This window comes from Lineus longissimus, chromosome 16 (genome assembly GCF_910592395.1).
Source record: "Lineus longissimus chromosome 16, tnLinLong1.2, whole genome shotgun sequence".
NCBI lineage: Eukaryota > Metazoa > Nemertea > Pilidiophora > Heteronemertea > Lineidae > Lineus > Lineus longissimus.
In genome coordinates, this window is record NC_088323.1 from 6204240 (window position 1) to 6231122 (window position 26883).

General features: G+C 40.4%; 2 protein-coding genes across 8 annotated transcripts in view; both read left to right on the top strand.

Annotated features, from left to right (window-relative positions):
- The window catches only part of LOC135500188 (uncharacterized), a 161003-nt gene extending 141832 nt beyond the window's left edge, over positions 1-19171 (top strand). For 3 of the 6 annotated variants that reach the window (XM_064791437.1, XM_064791434.1, XM_064791439.1), the window contains 9 exons: positions 1153-1248; positions 2357-2490; positions 5447-5494; positions 7680-7867; positions 9937-10055; positions 10421-10627; positions 11162-11245; positions 11527-11671; positions 13031-19171. In XM_064791437.1, coding sequence (XP_064647507.1) covers positions 1153-1248; positions 2357-2490; positions 5447-5494; positions 7680-7867; positions 9937-10055; positions 10421-10627; positions 11162-11245; positions 11527-11671; positions 13031-15142 — 3133 coding nt within the window. In that variant the 3' untranslated portion in view covers positions 15143-19171. The remainder of the gene's footprint in view (positions 1-1152; positions 1249-2356; positions 2491-5446; positions 5495-7679; positions 7868-9936; positions 10056-10420; positions 10628-11161; positions 11246-11526; positions 11672-13030) is intronic. The other 3 variants (XM_064791436.1, XM_064791438.1, XM_064791435.1) reach the window with 2 other exon arrangements.
- Positions 19172-24087: 4916 nt separating this feature from the next.
- Positions 24088-26883, top strand: part of LOC135500737 (rho GTPase-activating protein 21-like) — a 33788-nt gene continuing 30992 nt past the window's right edge. The window contains exons 1-2 of one of the 2 annotated variants that reach the window (XM_064792376.1): positions 24088-24275; positions 25752-25906. In XM_064792376.1, the coding sequence (XP_064648446.1) occupies positions 25856-25906 (51 nt within the window). In that variant the 5' untranslated portion in view covers positions 24088-24275; positions 25752-25855. The remainder of the gene's footprint in view (positions 24276-25751; positions 25907-26883) is intronic. The other variant, XM_064792375.1, reaches the window with a different exon arrangement.

Sequence of the window (26883 nt, forward strand, 5' to 3'; positions counted from 1 at the left end):
TGTTGTAATGATACATGTATGAAAGAGTTGTGGTGTTTTTTTGCACTTTGCTATCCCAAATTTGAAACCATCAATTTGCACTATTGCTTTTTGCATGAGTGTAATGTTTTTTACGATAATTGACCAATCCGCATTTAGCACGACTGTTAGGCCCAATTCCCTTATTAACCTGTATCTGTAAAATGCTCTAGGCGAGTAGGGGATTGGATAAAGTCTTGTGAAAAACTGCCTGATGTGTCCCCAATAATCTACTGCTGCAGCAGGATGATGCATGATCGATCTGCTCGTCATCGGTGCATGCGACAGGACGGCCAATCTATAACCCGGATCCATAACCTTGAGTAAACCAGAGCGATCTTGAGGCGAACAGAGCATTGGATGAAGTTTCGTGAAAAACTGCCCGATGTGTTCCCAATAATTTGCCGATGCACCAGGACAATGCATGATCGATCAGTTGGTCATCGGTGCATGCAACAGATTCATCGATCCATAACCCGCTGACCTTGTATATTTCATTACGCGAGTGTTTGGTCACCACTGACAGTGATGACAGCTACCCCTTTGATAACTGTCGCTCTTTGTGATCCAGAGATTTTATTGGAGAAAGACAGAGAGCGGCTGTATTATCTTTGGCTGCCTGTGCAGGTTTTTCTGTGGGAATGACGCGCAAAACATAAATGAACTCGGAGTCGCCATTTTCCCATTCAGAAGTTTTTGTGAGGTTATAAATACTCACTGGTTCACTTCATTGACAAAAAACTGTGCAGTTCCGATCAACGTACGTTTTACCTTGAACTAAAAGCATTTTTCTACACATCTAGTGATTTCTTTAACTGGAAAGAGCTTGGAGACGAACTTGTGAGGAGGTAATTGAAAGACTTATTGCTTTATTGCTGTTGCATAAAAAAATCTGCCTCAAAACTTTATTCTAAACTTCTGCATTATTCCGTTACATTTTTCTTGAAGATTACTAACAAGCAAATGTGTTATGATCTTATCGCTGAAGGTGTCGAAAGAAATGCATTTAGACCTAGAATTTGTTGGTACACCCAATATAACACATTTACTTTTCCAGCTATGCTTTTCCTCCTACTCATTATCAAACTTCTGCATCCATCCTTGTACTAATACTGCTTGTTCAATTATCCACAGGTTTCGCTCAAACAGTGACTGCACGTTGCGGCCATTCCATCAGGAACGACGGATGTTACATCTGGATATCATATCCGAAAATAAATCATTAGAATGGTACTTTGATAGACGTTTTAAAACGATCTTCTCATTATACATGTAGTCGGTCAGTGGTGGCTTTGTGTGACCCCTGTCACCTCAAATTGCACTTCAAACATTTGATTGGTTAAGTGCCCCGCACGCAAGTGATTTAAATTGCTGCGACCCTGCAATGAACACAACCAATGAGTCCCAGGTGGCAGCAATCTAAGATACTTGTTTGCGGGGATGGATCAGGAGCCGATGTATTTCGTTCCTCTATGCTGCTATGGCTGTCCTCACATTTTGTGAATTGTCTTCAGCCCATGATTGTACCAATACAACACGCTTCCTGATTTCGATGATTGTTTCTTTATACTCAGCTTGCTGCTATTAGCTTTTGAAGATATTTGGCATATTTCTTGACAAGTATTGTGTTCATTTTCGGCATTTTATGAATAAGGTATTCTTATTTTCACTCGCTTCTTGGTGTCGTGGTCAAATCCACAGATTAACTGTCACTATGTCACATCCCGTGTCATGCTACACAACTATCGGTCTGACGTTTTGTGACTTTTGTGACTTCTGTGAAACTAAAACTGTCACAGTGTAATCTTTGTCATGTGCATCCATTTCTGATGAAAAATTTGAAAATGATTTCACTCTTTCACTTTGTTCTCTGTATCTCTGTGGTCTTGTCCAATTGGCTGTTCAATTTAGAAATATCAGTAAGAAGTCTCTTTTTACAAAAGAAAATAGAAAAAAAGTATGGAAAGTTGACCGGACTTGATAGTGATGACAACTGATTGAACAGGCTTCATAAAAGGTATGATCACTGAGTGTCAAGACTTACTTTATGTTTTTAATTGTAAAACCCATAGACGATCGGGTGTCTGATATGATGGGATATATTTTGTTGATTGCAATACTGATTTTGGTGTTAGGTTCTGTCTAAGGTTTCAATTTGACATGCAGATGATTGACGAATGTATCTGACATGCAGATGATGGACACCCTTTTGAACTTACTACTCTATGATTGTCTGTAATTGTTTCTTGAATATTGAAATAATTTGAGAACGATTTCAGGAAGGGCTATGCAGCCTCTCAGCCTCTATTTGAACGTTTTCTCCACATTTCTTTTCCAGTCATAGAATGGCAAAGATGGAGGCCCAGCTGGCGAACCTGACCGCCTGGGTCCAGACGGCCGTCGTGCAGGACCACGCCCTTACCTCACAAAGTCAGACAAGCCTTACTTCCGATGCTGGTTCCATGAGAAGTAGTGAGTATTTCTACCTGTTGGTTGTCTGAGTTCAATCATTTTTTAGTTTAAAGGATTATTCCTTCTACAAATTCCTGTCCTCACAAATTCAATGGAAATGGCCAGTTTGCAACTGAAATCAGTGTCTTTAATAGTGGGGTGTCTTGCTTACAGAGGTGTCCGCCATGAGAGGTATGACAACACTAAAAGGTTTCTTGACCCCAAATAACGTATTCACCCCCAGATGTTCTAAAATCTGTCTGTTTTTCCTATTTCTTGAAAATAAGCACAAGAATCATTATTCGATTTCCCATATCCCCTTAACTTTTCAGTCTATGTGTTCATTCCTTCCACTGAAGTTCATACCAAGTCTGATTGGATATCAACGCAATGTACTGTGTCAGCACTATTTAGCCAGTTGAGGGGCACATCTGCAAAAGGCAATTCTTACGTCTAATAGGCTTTGGTGAACTAGCAGCACCAAAACCAGCTAAATAGCGTCGACACAGTTTATTTTGTGTACATATGCAACTCAATGCAACTTGGAACCAACTTCAGATCCGTGTCTTGTCTCTGCATGCCCTCCTTAGTTTGCCTATGCCACTAAAGGTGGAGACACTGACCAATCTACTTTCAAGATCCTTCATGTTCTTGGTTGGATTTTCCTCACTACCAAAAGGATCACTTCTCCTAAATCAGATCTTTCCTTCAAACTTGGTACAATTTTCAAAGTTCCTGCCAGCATTTACTTTAGTTCATCATTTCACTCCTAGATGGCCAAACTTGCTTCCTTTAGTCGTGCCACCTAGGAGATAACTCAAGAACTATAATAATTTCTTCACCTATTACGTATGAATTGGCTCTGAATTTGGCACTCTCAAAATATATAACAGGTATAACATATAATATTGTCAAGAATTAATAAAGACCAAGTCTTTATTTTTCCCTGACATCATGTATTCACCTAATGATGTCTGTTGCAAACAAAAATCCAATCAGAGTGTAAAAACTGATTATTTATCCTGACAGAATTGGAAAACGTAATCTGACCGTCTTTTCCCCACTCCCATGGGGCTCATCCAATAATCATGTTTGCGGATGGTTTTTACATCATCTCCTATTGTTGGCCACCAACGGAGCTCCCAACCCACACAGTTCTTTGCCACTTTTGTGAATGAAATATGGAAGTACATGTACTTTTTGCTGATGGAACCGTTAATTGCTTCATCCCAAAGGCGTATGTCTTCACTTGCCTAAAAGGATAGCAAAAAATATTGGTGACAACCTGGTTGAGTGGTAGAAGTCTGCTTTCAAGAAGATTGAAAAATTTGATCTTGAGTCTGCTTTGAAGAGTGGCAGAGCATTCTTATTCTGAACCTGCTGGGTATCTTCTTTTGGATCCGTTTAATACTCTTGGCACGACTGTCTGGAGGTGGTGCAAATCCTTCTAAGGAAGCTGACTGGAACGTTGTGGTTTTGACAGAATTTGAAGCCCTATTTCGCAGCATGACTTAGGAATTAAACGTTTCAGGAGACAGAATAGTTAGTAACACTACACAGAGCTCTGTGAGCTAATCACTGAACATAGCCATCTGATAAAATTGGTGACATGAGTATTATGGTGAAAGTATGGAGTAGTACATGTACATGGAGAGCAGTACCGAACATATTCAGTGCAATGTAGAGCAATACAGAGCATGCACGTAGCAATACATAGAGATGAGACCCAGAAAAACGCACGTACAAGAAATGAAAAACACAGTTCATTGCAATTCCTCACAAGAGCGACAATCCAATTAAATTTGCTCTTTCTCTCCTGCTGTTCAGGGAAATTAAAAAACGACTGTGATCGACAGTTCTCGATTCCGCTGGGCACTTCTTATTCTTATTCTTATTTCCTCCCTGAACTCTATTCTCGGCACTGCTATCTTTATCTCCAGAGGCAAAATGAACTATCCAGCAAAATCTAGAATCAATTTTCATAATTGCATATTCTTTTTCGAGAGTGAAAAAGTGGTTGAAATTTGGATAACTTTACTTGTAAGGTGGCAGAGTTACTTGCCGTAACTTGTACACCATCTGGAGTGACACTATTCTGAATGGGGCGCAATGACAAATACTCTAGTTTCACCAATCTAAGACTGGTTCTGAATATAGGTCACTGGTACATGGTCCTTCAATGCTATTCAACATGTTTTGTCTGGATTGACAATGGGTTGGTGACACCAAGTTGACCAATGGTCACAAGGTCATGTTCTCACTGGCCTTTGCTTAGATTTTGTAGCAATAAAGCGTTGGTCTTTGATCAGTGACACGGGAATATATTGGTACCTTGTTATGCTAATTGTTTCTTTCTTAATTGTGCACCAAAAACTTAATCTTTGTGTTTTGGCATGGAGTTGTCTTTCTTTAGCTGTCATTTAAAAAAAGGAATGTTTTCTCGTGAAATATGTGTATCCAGAATGAGTAAAATTGTCACTATCTGAAAAATTGTCCTCTTGGTGTTTTTGGCATGACGATGTAAATCCTTTGACGCGCTATTTTAGTTCTATGAATCGGGCGCGAACTCCTTCTGGTTGTGAAAATATCTTTTTCAGAATTAATTCTGTGGTCAGCTTGTAACTATAAGCAACCTTATTCTTCCCTTGTGCTGGTCTCTTTGGGTCAGATTAATTGTTATAACAATTTGAGATTGTTGCTAAATGTGAAGTGAGTAAATGATATTGTGCATCTGATCATTGCTCTTGTTTGACTTTAGCGCCCTTCAAATGAATGATGAAAACTGTTACTTTAGAGTGGAAGGTGACTAGGCAGCCGACAGCTTGGTCATTATGCCTTAATAATGCCATTGGTCCTTTAAGTTTCACAATAAGATAGGTCATAAAACGCTGTTAACAAGTTGATTTCAGCAGTGGTCTCCATTACGGCATAGGTTGTTGTCTCGTTGTTAGATTTTTGTTGTTTTTGCTAATTTCAGCTCCTGACCGACAGGTGTTAAATCCTCCACCTTCGCAAACGTCAAAAGGTAGTCGTTTAATAGATAGATAAACTCGGAGTTTGTTTAACCTCCCGTTTGGTTCCAAATTCGAGGTTCAACAAAATCTTGTCCAAACATGACAAAAAAGCCTTCAGACCTATTGTTTGTTTCTACAATATGATTAAATCGATCATTTTGGCCTGGGTGGAAAAATTTAGTCTAAAATGGGATTGGCTTGCATTGCTGTTCAGAGATCTGAAAGCATTCGAATTTCTGTGTTTACTCCAGTTAGATGTTGTCCATATCAAATATTCTAATGCGCATTCATGTTTGGACATTGGATGAAGATATAGTAGATTAGTTGGTGTTGTTTTCTGCATTGCTTTCTATCTTTAACATTTGAGTATATCTAATGTTGATCTATCCATTTTCAGTAGATCTTGAACTGGGCTATTCAGGGGCATGTGCTTTGGAAGTATTTACAATCATTGCCACGCTGCATGATATACTGTGTCGACGAACTTAAGCCCAATGAGGGGCATCCATTAAAGTGCCTATTCTACCTGTATTAGGCCAATGTGCAACAAACTTGCCTCACGCGGCACAACTGCATCAACACAGTATGTGTACTCATGACATCTCTACCTCACCAACGCCCACCATGCTCCCAAACACTGTCGAAAAGCTTGCCGTTGCACTTTTTCACACACTAACTCACTTTTCCAATTTTTTTCAGACTAGGTCTGTGTTTAGGCTGATTTTTTTCATCAAGCTGACTTGTTAGTTTTATCACAGGTTTCATCTTTGCTACCCACTTAGAGAGGGAGAATATAGGCGTTATTTCATATTCTGTGGCCTAAGACCATGGGATTGCTTCCTGTATCATCCTTTTAAGCTTAACCAGCATCACTTGCCTAGCACTGCTACTTTCAAGACAAGAACGCATTTTTCCAGGGAATGGATTTGAAACCATTTCTTGCCGTGTTACATCAAATGTCACAGCTGTTATCTTTCTCCGTAAATAGTATCAGATAATTGCCTCTTGAAATTAATGGAATTTTCATGGGTTGCTTGTATTTTATGGCTGTTTCTATTTGTTAATAATCCAAGTCTAAGAGGATCTACTTTGAATGAATTAACGGAATGCGTTAATATCTTTCCAAGCCTTATCTTTGCCATTCATTTTTAAATACATCACGAATTCCCATCATGCATCTCAGTTTTGTCGTTCATGCATGTCGATAACTATAGATCACTGCATCTAAAAATTAATGATCACTCTTACGAATGAAAATGACAAGTTTTATGCTCAGCTGTTTGCAATTTATGTACTCTCAATCTTTATCGTGTCTCAATCTTTCGGTTTCATGCATGGGTTAGTGTGTGATGTTAAACGCTAAGTTTAACCCTCTTCAAAGGTAGCAGAAAAAAAAATTGCAAAAGCATTTTTTTGTATTCCAAAAAAATGGAAAGAAATTCATTATATGCCAAAATAAAGATCATGAACATTTTATTTCTTCTGAATTTTTTTGCGGCAGCAAGAATAAAAAAGTATGTTAAATTTTCCAGTTTACAGTGTCGGGGAAATGTGATGTGCTAGGAACAGTGTAGAGTGGCACACTGCTCAAACACCCCGCCTCTTCAGTGTTAGACTCTCAAATAATTGTGTTTACTCCGTGGAAAATTGCTTTACTTCTTTCCTAATGAATCATGTTTGATGTTGATTAGAAGCAAACTAATTAGTGTTGAACACCCTGTAGGATAGAAAGCGGCCAGTGCCTTGGGATGAGTGTCAAACATGATATGCATCACACTAACAATCCATTAAAACCTTGTCAGCCCAGATTGGTTTTGATCTTGGTATTCATCCATAGGCTCTGAAGGAGGGAGGGCAGAAGGTTTTGACAGCTGTTGCTATCCCATGGCTTCACCTTCCTTATAGATGCTGTCACTGATGCTGGTATGACGGTGCACATAGCTTCAACATGTTGACAATTTAAATTGATAGTGCTGATTGTCAAAGCTCAGTTGTTGATTCACATTAAAACAATAATAAAAAGAAGCAGGCATACTCAGTTACAGTAGTGAAAGTGAAAAAGCAAACCAACAGTTTAACTTGGTGTATAAATTGTTGATATAGTTTCTGATTCAACAACTTCAGGTTGACTTAAAGTTAATCCATCTTCATCAATGTCATTTATTCATGAACATCTCACATGTCCTTTAATTGCAGGTTTGTCTGACAGCTCAACTGCTACACCGACTCCGGCAGTCTGTAACGCTGAGTTCCAGTACTCCCTACGGGCCTTGCACTCCCGTGCCAAGGAACTTAGTTCAGAGGTGAAAAATCTCAGGAGAATGCAATTACATAGTGCTGAAACCATTCGGGAGACTATACACGATGCTTCAAAAAAATTTCAGGTAAATTGGGATTTTTCTTTAGAGGTAAAGGTCACAGATAAACTAGGTCACTGGGTCAGGTTTCTACAGAGTGACCCATTTACTACTGATTGCAACTTCTTGATTCATTGGAATTTTCTCTCTAAAATGTCCTCCGTTTGCTGTGGATTAACAGTTTAGAGTGAAAACTGGCTCAGTTCTCTTTGAATAGAATTTATCTGTGTATATCCTAGTGTTGCCAAAACATCCTTTTGATAATGAAATCCTATGAGAAAACAAAAGCACAAAAAATAGCTAAATCAATCTTCTTCGAAATAGATTTTTGCCTAATCTAATCTGCAAAATGCAATGTCACATCATTCACGATGTCTCTCAGGAAATCAAGGCAAGTCAATAGATTTCACTGATTTGGATGAAAGATAAAACATAGGTTGCCATGAAAATTCAAAAATCATATTTCATATTCTGATAATTAGGTTAGAGAAATGGATTCTGTTAAACCCTGTATTCAGATTTCGCATCCATCATTGTCCATTTGTTTCCACGACTGGGTGCATTTTCTAATGATGAAAACCTTTAAGTTACATTTTTGAATTGCATTTTTTTCATCTTCTCTATTAATGAGAGTACTTTTAAGTCCCAAGGGTGTCCTTAGTAGAGAGGTTTGAGTGAATTTTATTGCTCAAGGTTTCCCGACGTGGTAGTCCCTCTTAATGTAACATCGAAATCCCACACAACTTCATTTTGTTCTCCAGTGCTACAAACCTAGCGCTATTGACTAGTTACACATCAGGGTTGACTGGTACAAATGTATATGACGAATAACGAACCATTCCTTATTAAATTTTCCGAGCCAATCAATTTGGCGGTGTATGGAGCCGCAAGAGGTAAATCATGTGAAAGGTGCCTGGCTCTCGCGATGAAAAATTACTCGATATTTGCTATAGAATTCAATAAATATGCAAATTGACCGATCATGGAAAAAAGAGAGTGATTTTACAAGATTATCAATGGACTGTAGTCTTGAAAGATTTTGTCAGAATTACATTTAAGACTGCTATAATTAATGAATTGATAAAAGAGATTAATAGCAGGCCGACCAGTTTAGTCCTGACGTCTCTTGACCTCTTGGTTTGCACCTGAACAGCAACATGACGTTTTTCTGCTACACATTAAGGTGACAAGTTACCAACCAAAGGAAAACATGGGAAAAGTATTAGGCATGTATTTGAAGGGCCATTAAAAAAGCTTTTACCTGACTATTTTGGTCACCACGGGAGACTAATTGGTACATGTCCTTCGTCAACCATTCTGCTGCGGCAGGATGCGGTAAACACCTATGTCATAGCCTGACTACACAGTTGGGAGGTAAATCAGGGATGCCACTCTTAAGATGTTGATATCAATAAAAGATATTGATATTTCTGTGAATATACAGGTGGTAATTTAATTTTCAGTGACCCAATTTAGACCCCCTTATTCAACCTTCTTTTTCCTCTTTGTTTGACGAAATGCCCCCTAAATAATTCATGAGAATTGATGAGCAGTGGTCACCTCAAAAGGTCACTGCTTCTGTGATCACTAAACAATGTATTGTTACCATGGTGTCTCTTCATGGATGTTGTTAACTCTCTGTGAACTGCTCCAGATTTTTACTGATTATTGCATTGGGCAAACTGATACCAGACAAAGATTGCTGCAGAGTCAACTGCTCGTCATTGAATATGCTCTTCTTCCCTTTACTTCTTTCAATATTTTGAATATTGTGGGTGCAGAATCTGACGCTGAATTGAGGCCTTAGGTAAGTCTCTTAGCCTCATCCTGTCATCGAGGGGCAAAACTGAAGATTTCGTCTACAGTGGAGCAAGCAAGACTCTGTCTAAGAAAGAGACATGAGTAGCTTGTTAAGGAATCTCCCTGGAACCAATTGGCACCAAACCATAGCAGCATGCAACAAACGCTCGCTAGAGTGAGTGAAGAGACAGATCAGACCAGACCAGACTTTTCGCAAAATCTTCCTGAAAGAAAATGCCCGTCAAAATACAGTGCAGTATCAGTCACCATCATAACTGAGTGTTATATCTTTTCAGTCTCTCCTGCTCACAGTCCCTGGTGCAAACGAACAACCTGTCCGCGCTGAGCGCATACAGGTCAATGAGGACATTGACACGTATCGGCAAGATGCGGGCAGAGTCGACAAATTATTATGGTGAGGTTTTTTTGGTATTCATATGTAAGATAATCCTGAAATCTTTTATTGTCGTAAACGTTAACTCTCCCACTGCCAATTCGGGAAATGCCTTCATGCTATTGGCTGGTCAGGTACTTGTGTATTTTCAAAACCTGGGGCGAAGGTGCCTTATAGCCTATTAGTCAACACTGCTGGCTACCATGCATAAGGGCCTGGGTTCGATCCCGGGGAGATCCCAGGATTGTAGTTCTGGATGAACCGGCGTTGCTTTCAAGGAACTAAAATTCCTGGCACTGACCGTCCTCCGAATGAGACGTAAAGCCGAGGTTCCTGGTATCTAGCGTCTCTGCTTCAGACTTAGGTCATTTTCTACCTCTTTGTAGTGATCTAGAGGAATCCGTTGAGGAACTTAGGAACGAGGTTGTGAATCGGCGATGTCGGGTGACGCAAACAGACGTTGAGGGAATGGCGCTAGCTCTCAGTCAGATCAGCCGTAATCTTGCTGACTTCAAGGGCAAGTTTCCTGAGATGATGGACAAGATGAAGAAGGTGATGGCTGGCGAGATGGAGATCGTGGTCAGAGAGGAAAAGTAAGTTTGCACCATAGCATCCCTACACCCCCGAAGCAATGGCAACGTTCTAGTGCCAGTCTTTCTTCACGCCCGCCACTGTTAGAAGTCATTCATTTGCTTGTCACTGGAGGCCTGTTGATGCCACTCTATGATGCCTCTCATCAGGCATATCAGATCTTGATGGAGAAACTGGACAATCTTGCATTTGATTGGTTTACGCAATCGCGAGAGAAATTCATTGAACTATATCTCATCTACAGAAAACCTAACAATGGTTAAAAAGATAAGTTAATGAAGTGGTTATAGAGAAGGTCGGGTGGAATATGGGCATGCAATATATTCTAAAAAAAGTCAAAACTGCAAGTAAATTTGTTATGTTTTTTCATGCCTCTAGGAATGTCATGCAAGTATCTGAATGATGCATGCAAGGAAGTATATAGCAGTAGCCTACTGACAAAGTTTTTGGAATACAACACATTTAAGTTAGATCAGCACCATTCTGACATTCTAATTACTTTGCGGTTTTCGACACTGTCTTAATTCCTATTCCAGGTTTTTGAAGGAGGAGCCAGAACGCATAGACTCCAGTCTTAGGAGATGCAAAAAGATTACTGGAACGCTCTACACCCTGAAAAGGTAGGGTCACCGTAAAATGACAGAGTTTGTGGGGCTCTTATGTTGATCTGAAATGGTCCATAGGTGATTGGGTGACTCAGCCTTGGTCTGCTGATGATGCCGTTGTGGATTACAGTGTGTCAAACTTAGGTATTCTCTGTTACATCCCTTTCTAGTGCGGTAGCGCTGGAAACGATTATTGTATGAAAGAACAAAATATCTCATGCCCGAGTTGCCTTTGTAATACCAGAGTTGTCTCTTTCCTTGAAATGAATACAATGGCACATTGATCTTTCTCTTAGGTTGGCGTCAGTGCAAGAGAACAAGCCGCCAATCGCCCCCAATATGGCGACCAACTCGTCCCCGAAAGAAAACGATAAACGCGCCGTGATGGAAAGCATCCAAGCCTTGGTGCCGGATCACGAGAGACGAGTGGAGAAAGTTGAGGTGAGAATTCGTCATGATCATTTTCATTCAACAATTTGACTCGTGAAGTGGTGAAAACGGGTTCTTGCCTGACTGGTGAACATCTTGTAGTAGATGCCCAACAGAATTGGTGACGGCCCCTTTTTCAGCACTCCTCGACCAACTTAGACAATTCCTGAAGTCAGAATCGCTTTACAATCGGTTATAAGGCATTAAATGAGTCAGTTCCATTGTTACCCTGATGATGGCTTTTGTGTTGTATTAACTTTAAAACCTTTAGAGAACTGATAAGCGGCTTGAGGAATTGGGGGACTTGGGCTGAAAAAGTGACATAGGTCTATGTCTGATGGCGCTGAAAGTGTTAAAAAGATGATTAAAGTGTCACCCACACCATCTAGTGATACTTCTCTGAACTAACTAAACTGATGACTGCTGATGGGCAACATACTTTTCTTTTGAACTCAGCGCAAGAAATGGTTGAAATGTTTGGATAACTGAGGTATATGAAAACCTTTCAGCTTATCATGAGCATGTGGCATGAATAGAGGGCACTTTCATTTCTAGAGTTTTGCCACTGTTTTGATTATTGAGTTTGATTTCTGTAAACCAGTTTAGGTTCACGGAGCCAAAAGTTCGCAAATTTAAATTTGCTCTGGTGTAGACTACATTCCACATTGCTGCAGAATGATGAATGCGTTGGAATTGAAATTTTTGTGAGATTTGCGAAAAATCATGGAAGTAAATGGTAGTGAACATTATCTGGTTTACAGTGTTGGTGAAAAAAGTGAATGATAATTTGCCTACAATTCGTCTTATATAAGATTGCAAGCCTTTCTGTTGATGGTTTTCTTATCGATGTCGAGCTTACCGGAATGCATTTCAAGACTCTTTGAGACAAAATGGACCGAAAATCTGCAGTACCTAGTCGGGAAATGCAAAGAACTAGAAATAAAAGTGCCACCCTAATGACTTATATGTGATGCTCACATTTTCTGATTGAAATACTAACAGCAAGTAATCCGCATGTTTTTTCCACGGCAAAAGGTTTGAATCAAACTATATTGGGCAGCAGAGGCATAGTTAAAAAGCGTCTGCCTCAAGATCCCGAGGTTAGGGATTTGGCTCCCGACCGAGTCACTTCTTTGTTCCCCTACAGATAGGTCAAGTTGAGCTTCGACTTCGACTGACTGTGGTGTTGATTCAAAGGCCTCAAAGGAGTATAAGACTACGTTGATTATATCCCCTGGAAAATTTGTTTCAGTTGTCTTTGTTTTGTGTAGAGCATCATGTATAAATCACAGCAACACCATGCCATTTGTTTGTCCTAGATTAATGCAAATTTATGCAAATGAACTCAATGAATATTCATATGTTTTCCAGGCGGCCGAGGCCTCAAGGGAACGTAAAAAGAATATGACGTCACAACAAGAGTCGCTGAAGTTCCAAAAATCTCTCGAAATGGCAAGCAAAAATTTGAAGGACACGAAACCTGACAAGAAAACGAACGGGAAAAAGGATACAAAGGATATGAAAAAGGATTCGAAGGTCACGAAGGATGTTAAGGGGAATAGCAATGGGAAAGGGAAGGAGGCGACTAAAAATGGGAAGGAGAAAGGAAAGGATGCAAAAAAGGACTCTAAGGATAAGGGAAAGGATGCAAAGGACAAGGGGAAAATGGGGAAAGATAAAAAAGGGAAAAAGGAGGATACGACGCCAAATGAAATGGATGATATTCAGAAGGTTATTACGCAAGAGAATGAGATCGCGGTCTGTCAGGGGGATTCTTGTGACGCCGAGACCCCAACGATTCAAATTCCGCAGACAGTGGAGTACATCATGGTGCCGACGCAGAATGTAACGCGGAATGCTCCGGCGCCGAAATTGTCCTCCTTTTCTCCACCTCCGACGACAAACTTTGACAATTATTATTCAAATTTCTCAAAACTTTTAGTGTCTACAGCACACGTGCGAGGGCGCTCTGTCTCACCGGAGCCAGTTTATTCTCGCCCTTGTGTTCAAACTGAGCCGCAAAGTGTTCATGCGAATCATCCGATTGGATCTCCGCAGCAAAACTTCGGCAATCACTTAGAGAATCCGTACGCGATTGGCCGACCAAGACCTGCGTCTATCTCGGGTCCGATTCACTCGTCGTTGCATGAACGTCAGGTAGTCGCCCAGCACACAAATGATGTTATGTCGAAATCCACAACATCTGCTGAGCAAAAAACTGTCACCTTTGACCCCTGGGTTGAAATGAGGGAGGGACAATCAAACTTAAACTCATTTGGCGGCCAAAGTAATGGTAACAACAGTCAGCGCCACTCTCGCCCACTCCCTGTGCACATCAGCGAGAAACAACACAATATGTTTGCACCGGTGGAACCTGTGCCCACAACACAGGTGAATGATAACTCGAAGAAACGCGTTCCTCCTCCTCCACCTCCGAGGAAAAGTAGTCGGGCATCGATCCAAGCGATGAAAGCGAGGCAGTCGCCAACAGGAGAGAGTGATTATGAAAACATCGAAAGCGTACGTGCAGCAATCAAGGAAGCTCAATCGAAAAGGTCGCCAGGTCAAGGTCAGACTCCTAGTCCCAAAGGTCAAGGTCAAACACCTAGTCCTAAGCAAGGTCATTTAACGATGGTGCCAGTGGCTGTCAATCATGCACGGAGTAACTCTGAGCCAGTTTCTACCTCAACCCCTATCGAGAAGCAACGCATAATTGGTCGGCGACCAGAAAATAGGTTTCAGAAGGATCTTATGGCAGGGATGTATGCAAATATGAACAGACCAGATTTGCAGGATCAGAATATCAATATTCAGAAAGTTGTACATAGCCCAGAGCGCCATACTCCTACGGGGAGGGACGGGCAGGGTGGCTCGAGCGATAGTTCTGAGTCCTCCAGCTTGGATAGTCAGAAAGGACATGCTCCGCAACAGGGGCCTGACCGCGATACACGGAGGATGGACATGAATGATGGGTCAGGGGTGGGTCCGCCGGTCAGCATAGCATCTCGTCAGCAGATGTTCGAAAAACAAGCAGCTGCGTTCAAGGAGCAGGCCTCGTTGCAGATCACGTCGCAACAGATGCAACATCGGCTGAGCCAGGGGGACGTGGGGCAGACATCAACTCAACATCGACCGAGTCCGGGCGAGGCGATGCATATGTCGGCGCAGCATCACCATCGCTTGAGCCAAGGTGACATGAAGGTCATTCAGATGGGCACCCAGCACCGTCTCAGTCAGGGCGAAATGCGGAAAGCTATGCAAATGCATGAACAGTATTCTAAGTACGGCACGGTGAAGGATCAGAGGAAGCACACATCTTCTGGATCAAGTCCGCAGGAAGTCAAGGCGAATAATGTTCGGACGGAAATCACTCATAATCCATGTTCTAATCCGCAGACTGTGACGTCACCTATAATTACGAGGTCAAAGGTCGTTATTAATCTTCAGACCGGGCGCAAGGAAGAAGAAACGGACATTTATTAATCAATCATTATTTATCATCATTATTAATTAATGAAGTCACAAAATACCATGATTAGGGAACTAGAGTATAGCCAAAGATTCTTAATAGGGAATACAAATATAGACTAAGGATATAACAAATGGCGTAACGAGCAACTTGGGGACAAGGTTCTGTAGAAAACGTGTAGCTTTCTTCCATTCAACTCAGCTGTGCTTTTGTTGGCTTTTCGCGACCTATGTAGACAATATTCGTAATTTTGCCATGAAAGCTTATTCATTCTGGTGACTATTTCTAAAATACTTGCATCAGAGAGGTTCAGATTTTGATCCGTGAACGAGAACAAAGTGGGCGTACCAGACATCACAACACACTGTTTCGTAACATTTCCAGGGCTTTCCAACTTTACCTCAGAGCGGGTTGTCGTTAAAGGTCTCTAATGTAGAGATACCCAGGGGAGCCTAGGGGAGCCCAGCTGCCCCTAGGGGAGCCTAGGGGAGCCTAGGGGAGCCTGTCGGTTTTTTGGTGCCACCTGGTTCAGCGTGTCACCCCAACAACCTGTTTATAGTAGTTGGAAAGCCCTGTATTTCTGACAACAGACAACGTTAAGTCCATCGTCATTGTCACCTTGTTCTGGTATCAAAATCTTGACCTCTCGAATATGCTTGTTTATAAGTGATCAAGATATAACCACATGTGTTCAGTAAACATAGAAGTTTGTGGAACTGTGCTAATAATAATCGTGTCAAGTCTAAAAGTGCCGTAAGTGATGTCAAACATAAGATTTATCGTAACTTTTAATGAATTTGTTCCAATGTATGCCATGAAATATCTATGGGAATTGTTAAAACGTGTTAAGATTATTCGTGAGCGTTTTTGAGAATTCGATATGATTGAGAATTTAATATTGATTTGATTGACAATTCGACAATTCCAATAGATGAAGGTCCTATGTAGAACTACTATGGAATTTCGTGAGTGTGGTTTATGCAGTGTAATCATTGCAATCATACAATGCTGTAAAACAGGACATTTTAGCATGCGTTTTAATTTCAAGTTTTTCGCAACCAGCAAAATTTGCGAAAATAAAACGCAGTGAAAAACAAGCATTTACAATACTCCTTAAGTTTTTCTACAGAATAATATGATTCTTCATGAACTACTCAATGATATATGTAAATATGTACAAAGTCTGTGTGCGTGAAGCTGTGGTATTTGTTACTTTTGATAAAACCCTGAGTTGTGAAGAGAATTCCGTTCTTTAAGTTAGTCTCAGGAGTCTGTACTATAATTTCATGCTGTCTAAAAAGTAGGTATACATCTAGCAAAACAGAAATAAAATGTGTGCACCTTGAAGGATACCTAGTAAATCCCATGGTCACCCAAGGTGTTGATCCTTGGCTCTGACACAGACCCTTGAAGTAGGGATATCGTTTCATTTCTAGTAATGTATTGCCATTTTTATACAGTAGTACCCATGTAAAAACCATTAGATGTCATTGTACCCATCTTAAAGGGACAATATAGGCAGCAGCTAGGCAGGCAAGATAAAGTTACACAAAGTCGCCAATAGGGTCTCTCACATCTCGCAGTATGTCGAAATGAGGCTTGTACGAGGAATATATTTAGTGCAGAATCAGACATGACCCAAACCACTTACTGTATATATTAGTCACCTGAAGATGACCAAATTAGTCCCTCTGCTCCTGCCTATAGTCCCCCTTTAAGCTAGATTTCAGTTATGCTGGGACCTCTAAATCTCATCAGGTTCTTGGTTTAAGGCGTCTGTGGTACGAAAGTAGGTGTGCAACAGAAATTGTAAAGTCGGATCTCGTGCTGCCCTCTGCAGTCAGTGTTGTTATCTAGGACAGTAATCGTTTGGTCTTGATGTCGACTCTGGAATTCGCTAAACAAAAGTCTTTCGACTGTTCTGTAATTGCATGACGATCAATTCATAAGTTGTGTATTAGAATTGAAGGGACACTGGAGTTTTTGTTGACAAGAATTGCAAAAGGGGCTCAACATGAAATTATACCAATGTGTTCTTTGACTTAGATTGTTAGAAGTTATATTTTCTTTCTACGGGTACAGAAGAGGAATGAATTCTACCCTCGTTTGGCTGAAATTTGCATTTCAGCTGAACCCATTACGTCTTTTCTATTTCTAGTCTATCAGCCATGGCAGCATGACTTAGGAGATGGCTGTTTATACTTTCATAATACATGTTTATTAAAGGAGGTAGTAGCAAACAATCACCAATATATCACAGTTTGTTAAAGGAGGTGTTAGCAAACAATCAGCAATGTATCACAGTTTGTTAAAGGAGGTGTTAGCAAACAATCAGCAATGTATCACAGTTTGTTAAAGGAGGTGTTAGCAAACAATCAGCAATGTATCACAGTTTTGTTAAAGGGGAAGTGCCGCAGAAATGAGAAGGGTTTCTCTCTCTCAGAATGAGAAGTGTTTGAGGTGTAGATAAGGGTTCCAATGTACATTTGACGCGGCCAACACAACCACTTATGTATTGTGACAGTGCTCATGCTTCATGTAGCCTTAGCTGCTGCTTCATGAAGTACTTGTATCTAATGTTTGAGTTGAACTTAAAGCAGGACTGTAGGCAGGAGCATGGGGTCAAATTGGTCATCTTGGGCTTACTAATGTACGGTAGGGGGCTTGGGTCCTGTTGGATTCTACATATGTGCAACATTCGTCATACAAGCGAGTGTAGTTTCCATGCACTGTAAGATGGGAGACTCCTATCGGCGACTTCATGTAACTTAATCTGACCTCTGTGGCTCCTGCCTATAGACACCCTTTAAGGGACCACGCCCGATATTATTTGCAACCATCTCGGAGTGTGCAGTTTTGTGAAATTGCAACTTTTGCCTACTTGTAGTATTTAGCGTTATGATGACCCTGTAATTGTGTGATTTCGATTAAGAATTTATTTTTTTGCGGCCATGTACTTTTCACGAGCAATATGCAAATGTATATAAAAGGCACACGAACTTCTCTATGTTTAAATTAATTCTCTGAAGAATATGCGTCTAAAACTTGTGCTGCCATCTAAAGTTGCTTGACTGAACTAAACCTTGGTATGTGGTTGTGAACAGTCTGCTTACAAGTGCAAATTCTCATAGATATATAAACTGGGTGTGGTCCTTTTGATTGTCAATTATAGAAAAAAAGAATATGGAAAAAAGGGCGTAAGACACACCTTGTAGATTATGACATGATTACATAGAGAAGGCGATAATAATACCAAGTATATGTTAAATACATAGGCCTAATTGCTGCAAACGTAAATAATTTATTAAATCATAAACCGCCAAATTTTCTTTTGCAATTTTGACGATTTCTAAAGAAATTAATTGCTCACAATTTTCAATTTGGCTGATTACGAAATGCACTTGGGTTTTAGTTTTGCAATATTTAATTTTTGCAAATCTTTGAGATTTATGAAATCTGTGAAAATTTGGCGGTTTATCATAGTATACTCAGTGCATTTAGTTCTAATATTTTGGTGCTCAAATTACAACGTAATATCTATACTTATAATATAGTTCTAAGATTATTATCATTATCATTATGTAAATATGTTTATGAATATCACTCCGGAAAATCAAAATCTCCGAGTGGTTCCAAGCATCTCCCAGAGTTTCAATTCTTCTGATACAGTGTCTTGGTGAAAATCTGCTAACCCAATGAAGTCCTTATCTTTACTTGAGAATTGGGATCTGGAGCTGTTTGGGAACACTATGGTCAAGGTTTCCCTTAAGAAACTCCATCTAGAAGGCTAAATCAAGTAAAAACATTTGATTGGGTTGCTTATTTTACTGTCTCACACTTTCATTTGCTATTGAAGCAGAAGTTTGGCCCAGTATTTCTAGTCCCAAATGCAAATTTCTGTTTAGTACAAGTATTCACATGCGATATGCCAGGAGAGCTGTTTTTTCCCGAGGAACCATGGAGTATACTTAACTTCCAGCGGTATTGCCTCCGTTACCTCCGCCCATATTGGCCGCGCGTTGTCTGTAAAGCTTAGCAATGTCGGTACATTGAGGGTCAAGATACCAAGGAGGGACTCAAAACTCCGGACATGAACACAAGATGCTTGAAACCGTGTAATTCTCCAAGTTTAGGATTTTGATTTTCCGGGGTGAATATCAATTAATTAATATTCAATATTATGTTTATAACTAGCCAAAGGTAATTCGTTCGTTTTCTGGAAAAAACTCATGTTATTTTCAAACCGTCAGTCCTTTGATATTTTATGCAAAAGGATATAATTTACCCTTTTTCAAGAAGAGAGGGTTGAAAAGTAAAAAGCGGAAAATTTCTAGTCCTCTTGAAATTGTTAGTACAGTGGAACCCCGGTAACACGACCACCCAAGGGACTAAGCCGAAGTGGTCGTGTTACCGGGGTGGTCGCGTTAGTGAATTTAAGAATCATAAGTAGGTTTTCCCGCCAAAACATCGTCCTAGCAGATATGCTGTGTGTACATTGACATGCATTAATGACTACGCCACCGGGTGATTCGATAATTTTGTGTGTATATTACGAATAAAAAATCATTTTCTTGAGTGTTTTGTGTTTAATTTACAACTTATGTAAATGAGTAAATAAACTGACGAGAGCTAATTAGACCAAACATTACATTGAAACTTGAGCATGCTAATTAGAGCAAGCATGTTATTCACACCATCGGCAGCTGCCCTTCTTGATGTCAAGCTAATATTCCCGCTAACATTGAGAGAGGTGATGTGAGAAGATGTTGAGAATTCTTCCTGATGTCTTCCTGCTTTAACTTCAGCCAATTTGAACTGGTACTGATTAAATCATCTTTTTAAAAACGTATTTTATCAATATTACGACGTAGTAAGCATTCTTTACTTTGAGTATTGGTACTCTTACTAATCAACATAATTTATTTGTCCTAAAAACTACGTGTGCATGCCTCTTGACATCATTTAATACTAAATGATGAAAACAAACCGTGAGTCGAAAAGAAAGTTTATTCTTCATTTTATTAGCTCACCTCTTAGCAGAGGTGAGCTTATCCCATACCGTGGCGTCCGTCGTCCGTCGTCGTCGTCGTCGTCGTCGTCGTCGTCGTCGTCGTCGTCGTCGTCGTCGTCGTCGTCCGTCGTCCGTTAGCAGGGCACGTTTCGTAAGTGTTAGAGCTATTGAGTTGAAACTTGGTACACATGTACCCTTATGTAATGACACCTGGGAGACCAAGTTTCGGTCCGATTCGTTTCATGGTTTGGCCACCAGGGGGCCAAACGTTAAAAGTGAAAATATGCAATATCTCCCTTAATAGTAGTCGGGAAATTTCGAAAAAAATATGGTAGGTTCTTCTAGCAAAGGTGCATCATATATCCTCCGGGTTTTTGATTTGACCTCCTTTTCAAGGTCACAGAGGTCAAATGGTGTAAATTGGCCGTTAGGATGTAACGATGGCACGTTTCTAAACTGCAATGACTATTGATACCAAATTTGGTACACATTTACCCCTTAGTCAGGTGATCTCAGGGACCGAAGTTTGGTCCAATATGATTCACCACTTGACCACCAGGGGGCAAAATCCAAAAACCTTAAAAATGTGATTATTCCTTAACTTCTTGCCCGATTGCCACCAATTTGATATCATGGGTACATCTAACCACCATACAGTATATGTCACACAGGTTTTTAATTTGACCTTCTTGTCAAGGTCACAGAGGTCAAATGGCGTAAATTCGCCGTCAGACCGTAACTATGGCACGTTTCTTAACTGCAATGACTATTGATCACAAATTAAGTACACATGTACCCCTTGGTCAGGTGATCTCAGGTACCGAAGTTTGGTGCGATCTGATTTGCCGTTTGGCCTCCAGGGAGGGGGCCAAATCCTAAATTCTTCAAAATGCCATTATTCCTAGTAATGACTTGCCCGATTGGCACCAATTTTATATCATAGGTACATCTAATTCTAACAACCATTCAATGTGTCACCCAGGTCTTCTTTGATTTGACCTACTTTTCAAGGTCACAGAGGTCGAATGTACTGTAAATTGGCCATTTTGGGGAAATTGTAATTGCTTGGACCTACATCAAACCTAACACTACATGACACAAGACCATGCTCTTTATCCATCTTTTCTCCACATGAGGTGAGCACAATGGCCCTGGCCATTTCATTTGCGCTTACATTTGATCAAACTCACTTACACATCATTTATTTTCATATGGATTCCCATGGTCATTGTGTTCGAGGTGCTAACTATCAACACGGATTTGCGAGAAGGTGCCAATTGATACGATGCGGTCATGGTTGATTACGGCAATTAGGCCTCATGGTCGCGTTAGCGGGGTTAATTTGCAGTTTGGGACCGACCAAGCTGGTGGTCGCGGTTTGGGTACCGGGGTGGTCGTGTTAGCGAGGGCCAGTTAATGGGAATTAGAGAGAAAACCATTCGGGACCGGAGAATTTTGGTCGTGTTCGCGGGGTGGTCGCGTTACTGAGGTGGTCGCCGACCGGGGTTCCACTGTATGTTTAAAGCTGACATGCATGGATAAAACCCCCTGCCAAGTGCCTGACCATCAAAGACTCGTTATGCTGAAAACATAATAGACCTCCGCCGTCTGGTCTCACTTGAAAGTTCATAGGCAAAGCAGGTCACAGTGAGACTCTGGTTAAGGAGAAAAAAGAAAACTCTTCCTACCATGTTCGAACTCGGGACCTTCAACATGTCGGTGCCTCTGTGGCTTATCTTGTCAATGAACATGTTGTTCGTGCAGTCGAGTAAAACCAGGCGCTGGGTGCCTATCATGTTTCAAGTGCAGTTGGTCTTGACGGTTTTGCATTTGTGTTTTCTGCCCACTGGGGGTTTAATGCACACATATCAGCTTTAATTTATAAACATATTGGAGGACTTTTTCCATGAATGATTTTTCAAGTCAAACAGATTTCATTTTGCTCAATAGCTTGTGTGACTTACTCCCACAAATTTACTTCAGAATAATTCATTTAAGGAATAATTAAGACATTCATTGCCTGTTTTTGTTCAGAGTTTGTGACTTTCGAGTTTGTTTTGTTTTGTGTTTTCATTTCCTCATAGTGTGATATGTTAACCATTTAGTCTCAATTATACTCATAGCAAAAGAATATTTATTGTGATTTTTTATGTGATGCAGTTGTTGGAAAAACAATAAAAACTTCAGATTGCCAAAAATGTTTTCAATATCTTTGGAATTTGTCCAGAGTTGGATGTGCCAATCATGCAAGGAGAGGAGCATGTGAATGGTTATCTTTGCTGACCGAGATTCAAACCAAGGAAAGATGCCACTCAATTTCCCACTGGATACCATGATCAGTTTACAACCAGATACCATTCAGTCTCCAATTGGATGTCATTCAATACTCCGCTAGATGCCATTCATTCAATATTCCTACTGGATCCCATTCAATATTCCCACTGGATCCCATTCAATATTCCCACTGAATGTCATTCAATATTCCCACTGGATCCCATTCAATATTCCCACTGAATGTCATTCAATATTCCCACTGGATCCCATTCAATATTCCCACTGAATGTCAATCAGTATTCCCACTGGATCCCATTCAATATTCCCACTGAATGTCATTCAATATTCCCACTGGATCCCATTCAATATTCCCACTGGATCCCTTTCAATATTCACATTTGATGCCATTCAATATTCCCACTGGATGCGCCATACAATAGTCCCACTGGATGCCATTCAATAGTCCAACTGCATCTGTTTCAATATTTCCACTGGAAACCTGTCAGTACTAGGACTGCTTAATTTCCCCAAGGCCAATGGATACCATAACCAGTTTGCCATTGGATGCTATTTAGTATCCCAGTTGACCCCATTCAGTATTCTACTAAAACCCGAATTGTAGTCCAATGGAAGCCATTTAGTTCCACTGGATGCATGCCAATCAGTTTGTCACCAGTTGACTGTATTCATTATGCTACTGGAAACTAGTTGGTACGCCAATGGAAGCCATTCAGTTTCCCATCGTGGCCCAAATCCCCCTCGCCTCATTGAGCTGGATATCGGAGTCTTATACTACGCCATCGCCATCTTCAGGGCGAGGTAGGAACTGAAAAGACTAAACCATTAAATATCAAAATAAAGCCATTCTGACTGCGGGAATTTTTAGGGGGGGGCGTCGGGGGTGTTGGGGTTCATGCAATCATATTGGAAACGCATTTTAAAATAGATGTTACGTCCTGTTAATTGGGCGCGTACATTCGGGAAAAACTCCCTAATGAGACCTGACGACACAACTGTGATGCCATCTTTGAGAAGAAAGTGGAACTGAATTCCCTCTGGGAGAAAGCACAGGCAACATGAAAAACTAACAAAAATGGGTTTTATCGCTGCCAATTTTTGCTATCCATCATTGGCTACTTTCCTCAAAGAAATACTTGAAATTTCCGGCTTGCTCGAGCTGCTGGGACAATCACGGAAAACCCCAAATATTATACATTTCTTCCTGGATAATTCTTTCAGTGACCATTCTCCCGTGAAAGAGTAGACAATTGCTTAGGCTACACAAAAATCAAACAAATTTGAGGGTCAACCATAAAATGCGTAGTTTCTTGTTAGCCGCCTCCAGGTTTCAGAAACTCCAGAAAAAATGTCTTTGCCAAAACAACTGCTAAATCAACATTGGCATACTGTGAGGACCAAGAAATCAATGATTTTTTAAGAAACTACGGTTAAATGACACATTAATAAAAAAAAAATCCCTTATGAGACCTCATTTCGGATCAACCCATTTTGTTAGTTTTTCATGTTGCCTGTGCTTTCTTGCAGAAGGAATTCAGTTCAACTATCTCCTCAAAGATGTCACTACAGTTGTGTCGTCATTTCGGATCAACAAGTGCACGCTGGAACCAGCCAATCAGAGAAGGCGTTACAAAGGGTGTGGGTGTCTACATGGACAAGGTTATGCTTCGGAACTGAATTATTTCATGACAATTTTACCCACATTATGTCCTAAAAAACAAATATTTTGCCATTTTAGTAGGCTATGGATACGAAAGAGTAGACATGGAATATACATAGTGTGCGGATAATAGTATTTTAGGAGTGTTTAGGCCGTGAATCGGCTGTAAAATAGGTTGGTTTTGGTAGTACATTTTTATTTTATGCATGTTTTCACTCACTTGCACACAAAATGCACATGCATGCAGAATCAAAAAAGTGTGAAACCACTGATCTGATTTGTTTGAAAAACACGCTGATTTGAGTATCATTGAGGGTCCTATCAAAAAGAGGTGATGTTCTATAAGTTAAGGATGCGTTTGGTATCTTTTATTGCAGCAGAAATAACCTACTTTTTATTTCTGAGCACGTTCATCATTGTGTTCGTTGAGCGGTTTGTATTTATTTACTTCTATTTTTTTCTAACGTTTCACGGAGAAGGCGAATCGGCGCCAAAACAAATCAAATACGCACACTCGGAACACATCTGAAGGCCTAAGCCGACTTCGGACAGTGCCTAGAGACATGGCGATCCTTTGTACATTACAAGGTGAAACGCATGACTGGTCAGTGCCAAAACAAACCTCTACGAAATCATCAATAGACAAGAAGTTCTACGGTACAAAGACTGCTTTGGCTCTGACCAACCTGGTCACCAGCATAACCAGTCTCCACATCCCTATGGCAAAACTCGTTTCGTGTAGGGAGGTGTTGACGGGTGACTGGGACTCCCTGGCATTTTTTAGGTCCCAGTCAAAACTGTCTAGTCTTCGCCAAAAACATGTACCAGAATGTACCCGACTGTCAACTCGTAATCCACACTCGTCTTCATCAGGTTACGACACACTTTGATTTACTGTCGTCAGGGATGGTTGTATGTAAGATAGCGCCTGTCCAAACACGAAAATCCTTTATCCATTTTCCAACACACCATGTTTTAAGGCTTGGCTTTCAGCGCAAAATAGTAAAGCGAAAGTATTGGTGGATCACACATGTTTGTTGTTACTTGGTAGCTCAACACATACACAGAAGACTGCTCATACATCTACATGTGTGTCTCTTGAGCCTCAATTTAGTCAGCTATCAAAATAACTCCAAATATGTACATGAATGAAGGAATGCTCAGGAAGGAAATTCTTTGTCACTTGGTGAACCAGTATTTTGTTGCTTGTTAGCTCAACACATTCACAGGAGACTGCTCATACACACGTGTGTCTCTTAAGCCTCATTTTAGTTAGCTATCCAAAAAAACCCAAAATGTGTTCATGAAATGAAGGAAGGAACACGATGGAAATTCTGTGTCACTAGGTGAGACAGTTTTTTCATTATCACCGTTTGCCAGACCAAATAATGATATAACCAGTAAATATCACCTTCTTTATCGCTTTGATCAGTCTTATCATCCTGGGATGATTTATCAGCGTCTACCATAACACTGAACACTTTACATTGTAATGATACCAGTGATATCATTTGTACATGACGAGGTGTTCAAGGAAGTTAGACTTTTAAAGATTAATTTTCGTGTATTTGTAATGATACCAGTGATATCATTTGTACATGATGAGGTGTTCAAGGAAGTTAGGCTTTTAAAGATTAATTCACTGTATTTGTATTTCCAGATTTTTGTCCATGCACGATGTCCAATGAAGATAGGACACTACATGTAATGTAGGCGAGCGAATCCGTCCCAGTGTGAGAAAGAAGGATTGGGGTTGAGGGAAATATGGCAACGGCTAATGCGCCTGGTCAGAGGGGAAGTTATGATGGCAGTGAGGTAAGTTGGCATGGTTTAATAAAAAGGATCAAATTGGAGAAAGCATAGGAGTATTGGTATTGAAAAACAATTCAAAAATTGATTTTGCTCAATTTCTCTGCGGTAAAATGTAAAATTCAACTGCCGTTGGAGACCCTGGTTACTTCTATGCATTTTATGAAAGCATGTCATGAAATCTTCATAGAGAATAGTACTTTTGTACGACTGGATGATCCATTGGTCTCATTGCCTTCTGGATGAACCAGAGTAATTGTCAAATTGAGAGAACATCGTTTAAAAGTGTTCCTTATTACAGTCATTGTCAATTGGGACAATTGAATTTCAGACCATTTGTTTTGCATTTCATGGCTTTCATTTCAGCTTTCAGTGCATGTAAGTATCATCATACGCCTGTCATTCATTGCAATTGGAATGTGGGCCTACATGATGTACGTGTAGGGCCTACAATACACACATATACTGAACACATGGAAGTACATAATGTACTTGTAGGTCATTATGAGTATTATCGCTGTCTATATCTTGGTCGTGGTATGTAATGTATGGTTCAAACCAATTATTAAAGATGAAATTATTACATTGGGGTGTCATTTGTCTCTCACTTGGCATGACATTGGAAATGTTAACCGAAGGCTCAGGTGACCAGTCGATATAATAATCTGTCACTATCAAATTTACTTACAAGGTAATCAATTGCAAATGGATGGATTAATTAGTCAAAGACAATCGATGTACATCTGGGTTTATCGCAAGTTGTGGGCCTGGGTGTTCAAAACAACTTTGTCACTAATGCTGGCGTTAAACTTCTCTTGGCGTTAACATTGCTTGGCGTTATGTCTAAGGGTTTAACTGAAGGAGTTAACGCCATGGGAAGTTAAGGAGCCAGTGTTGGTGACACAATTTATGAAGAAGAACCAGACCCGGTCTGCCAAGTTCTCAGAGATTACAGGCCTACTCTGAGAACTCTTGACTGCAAT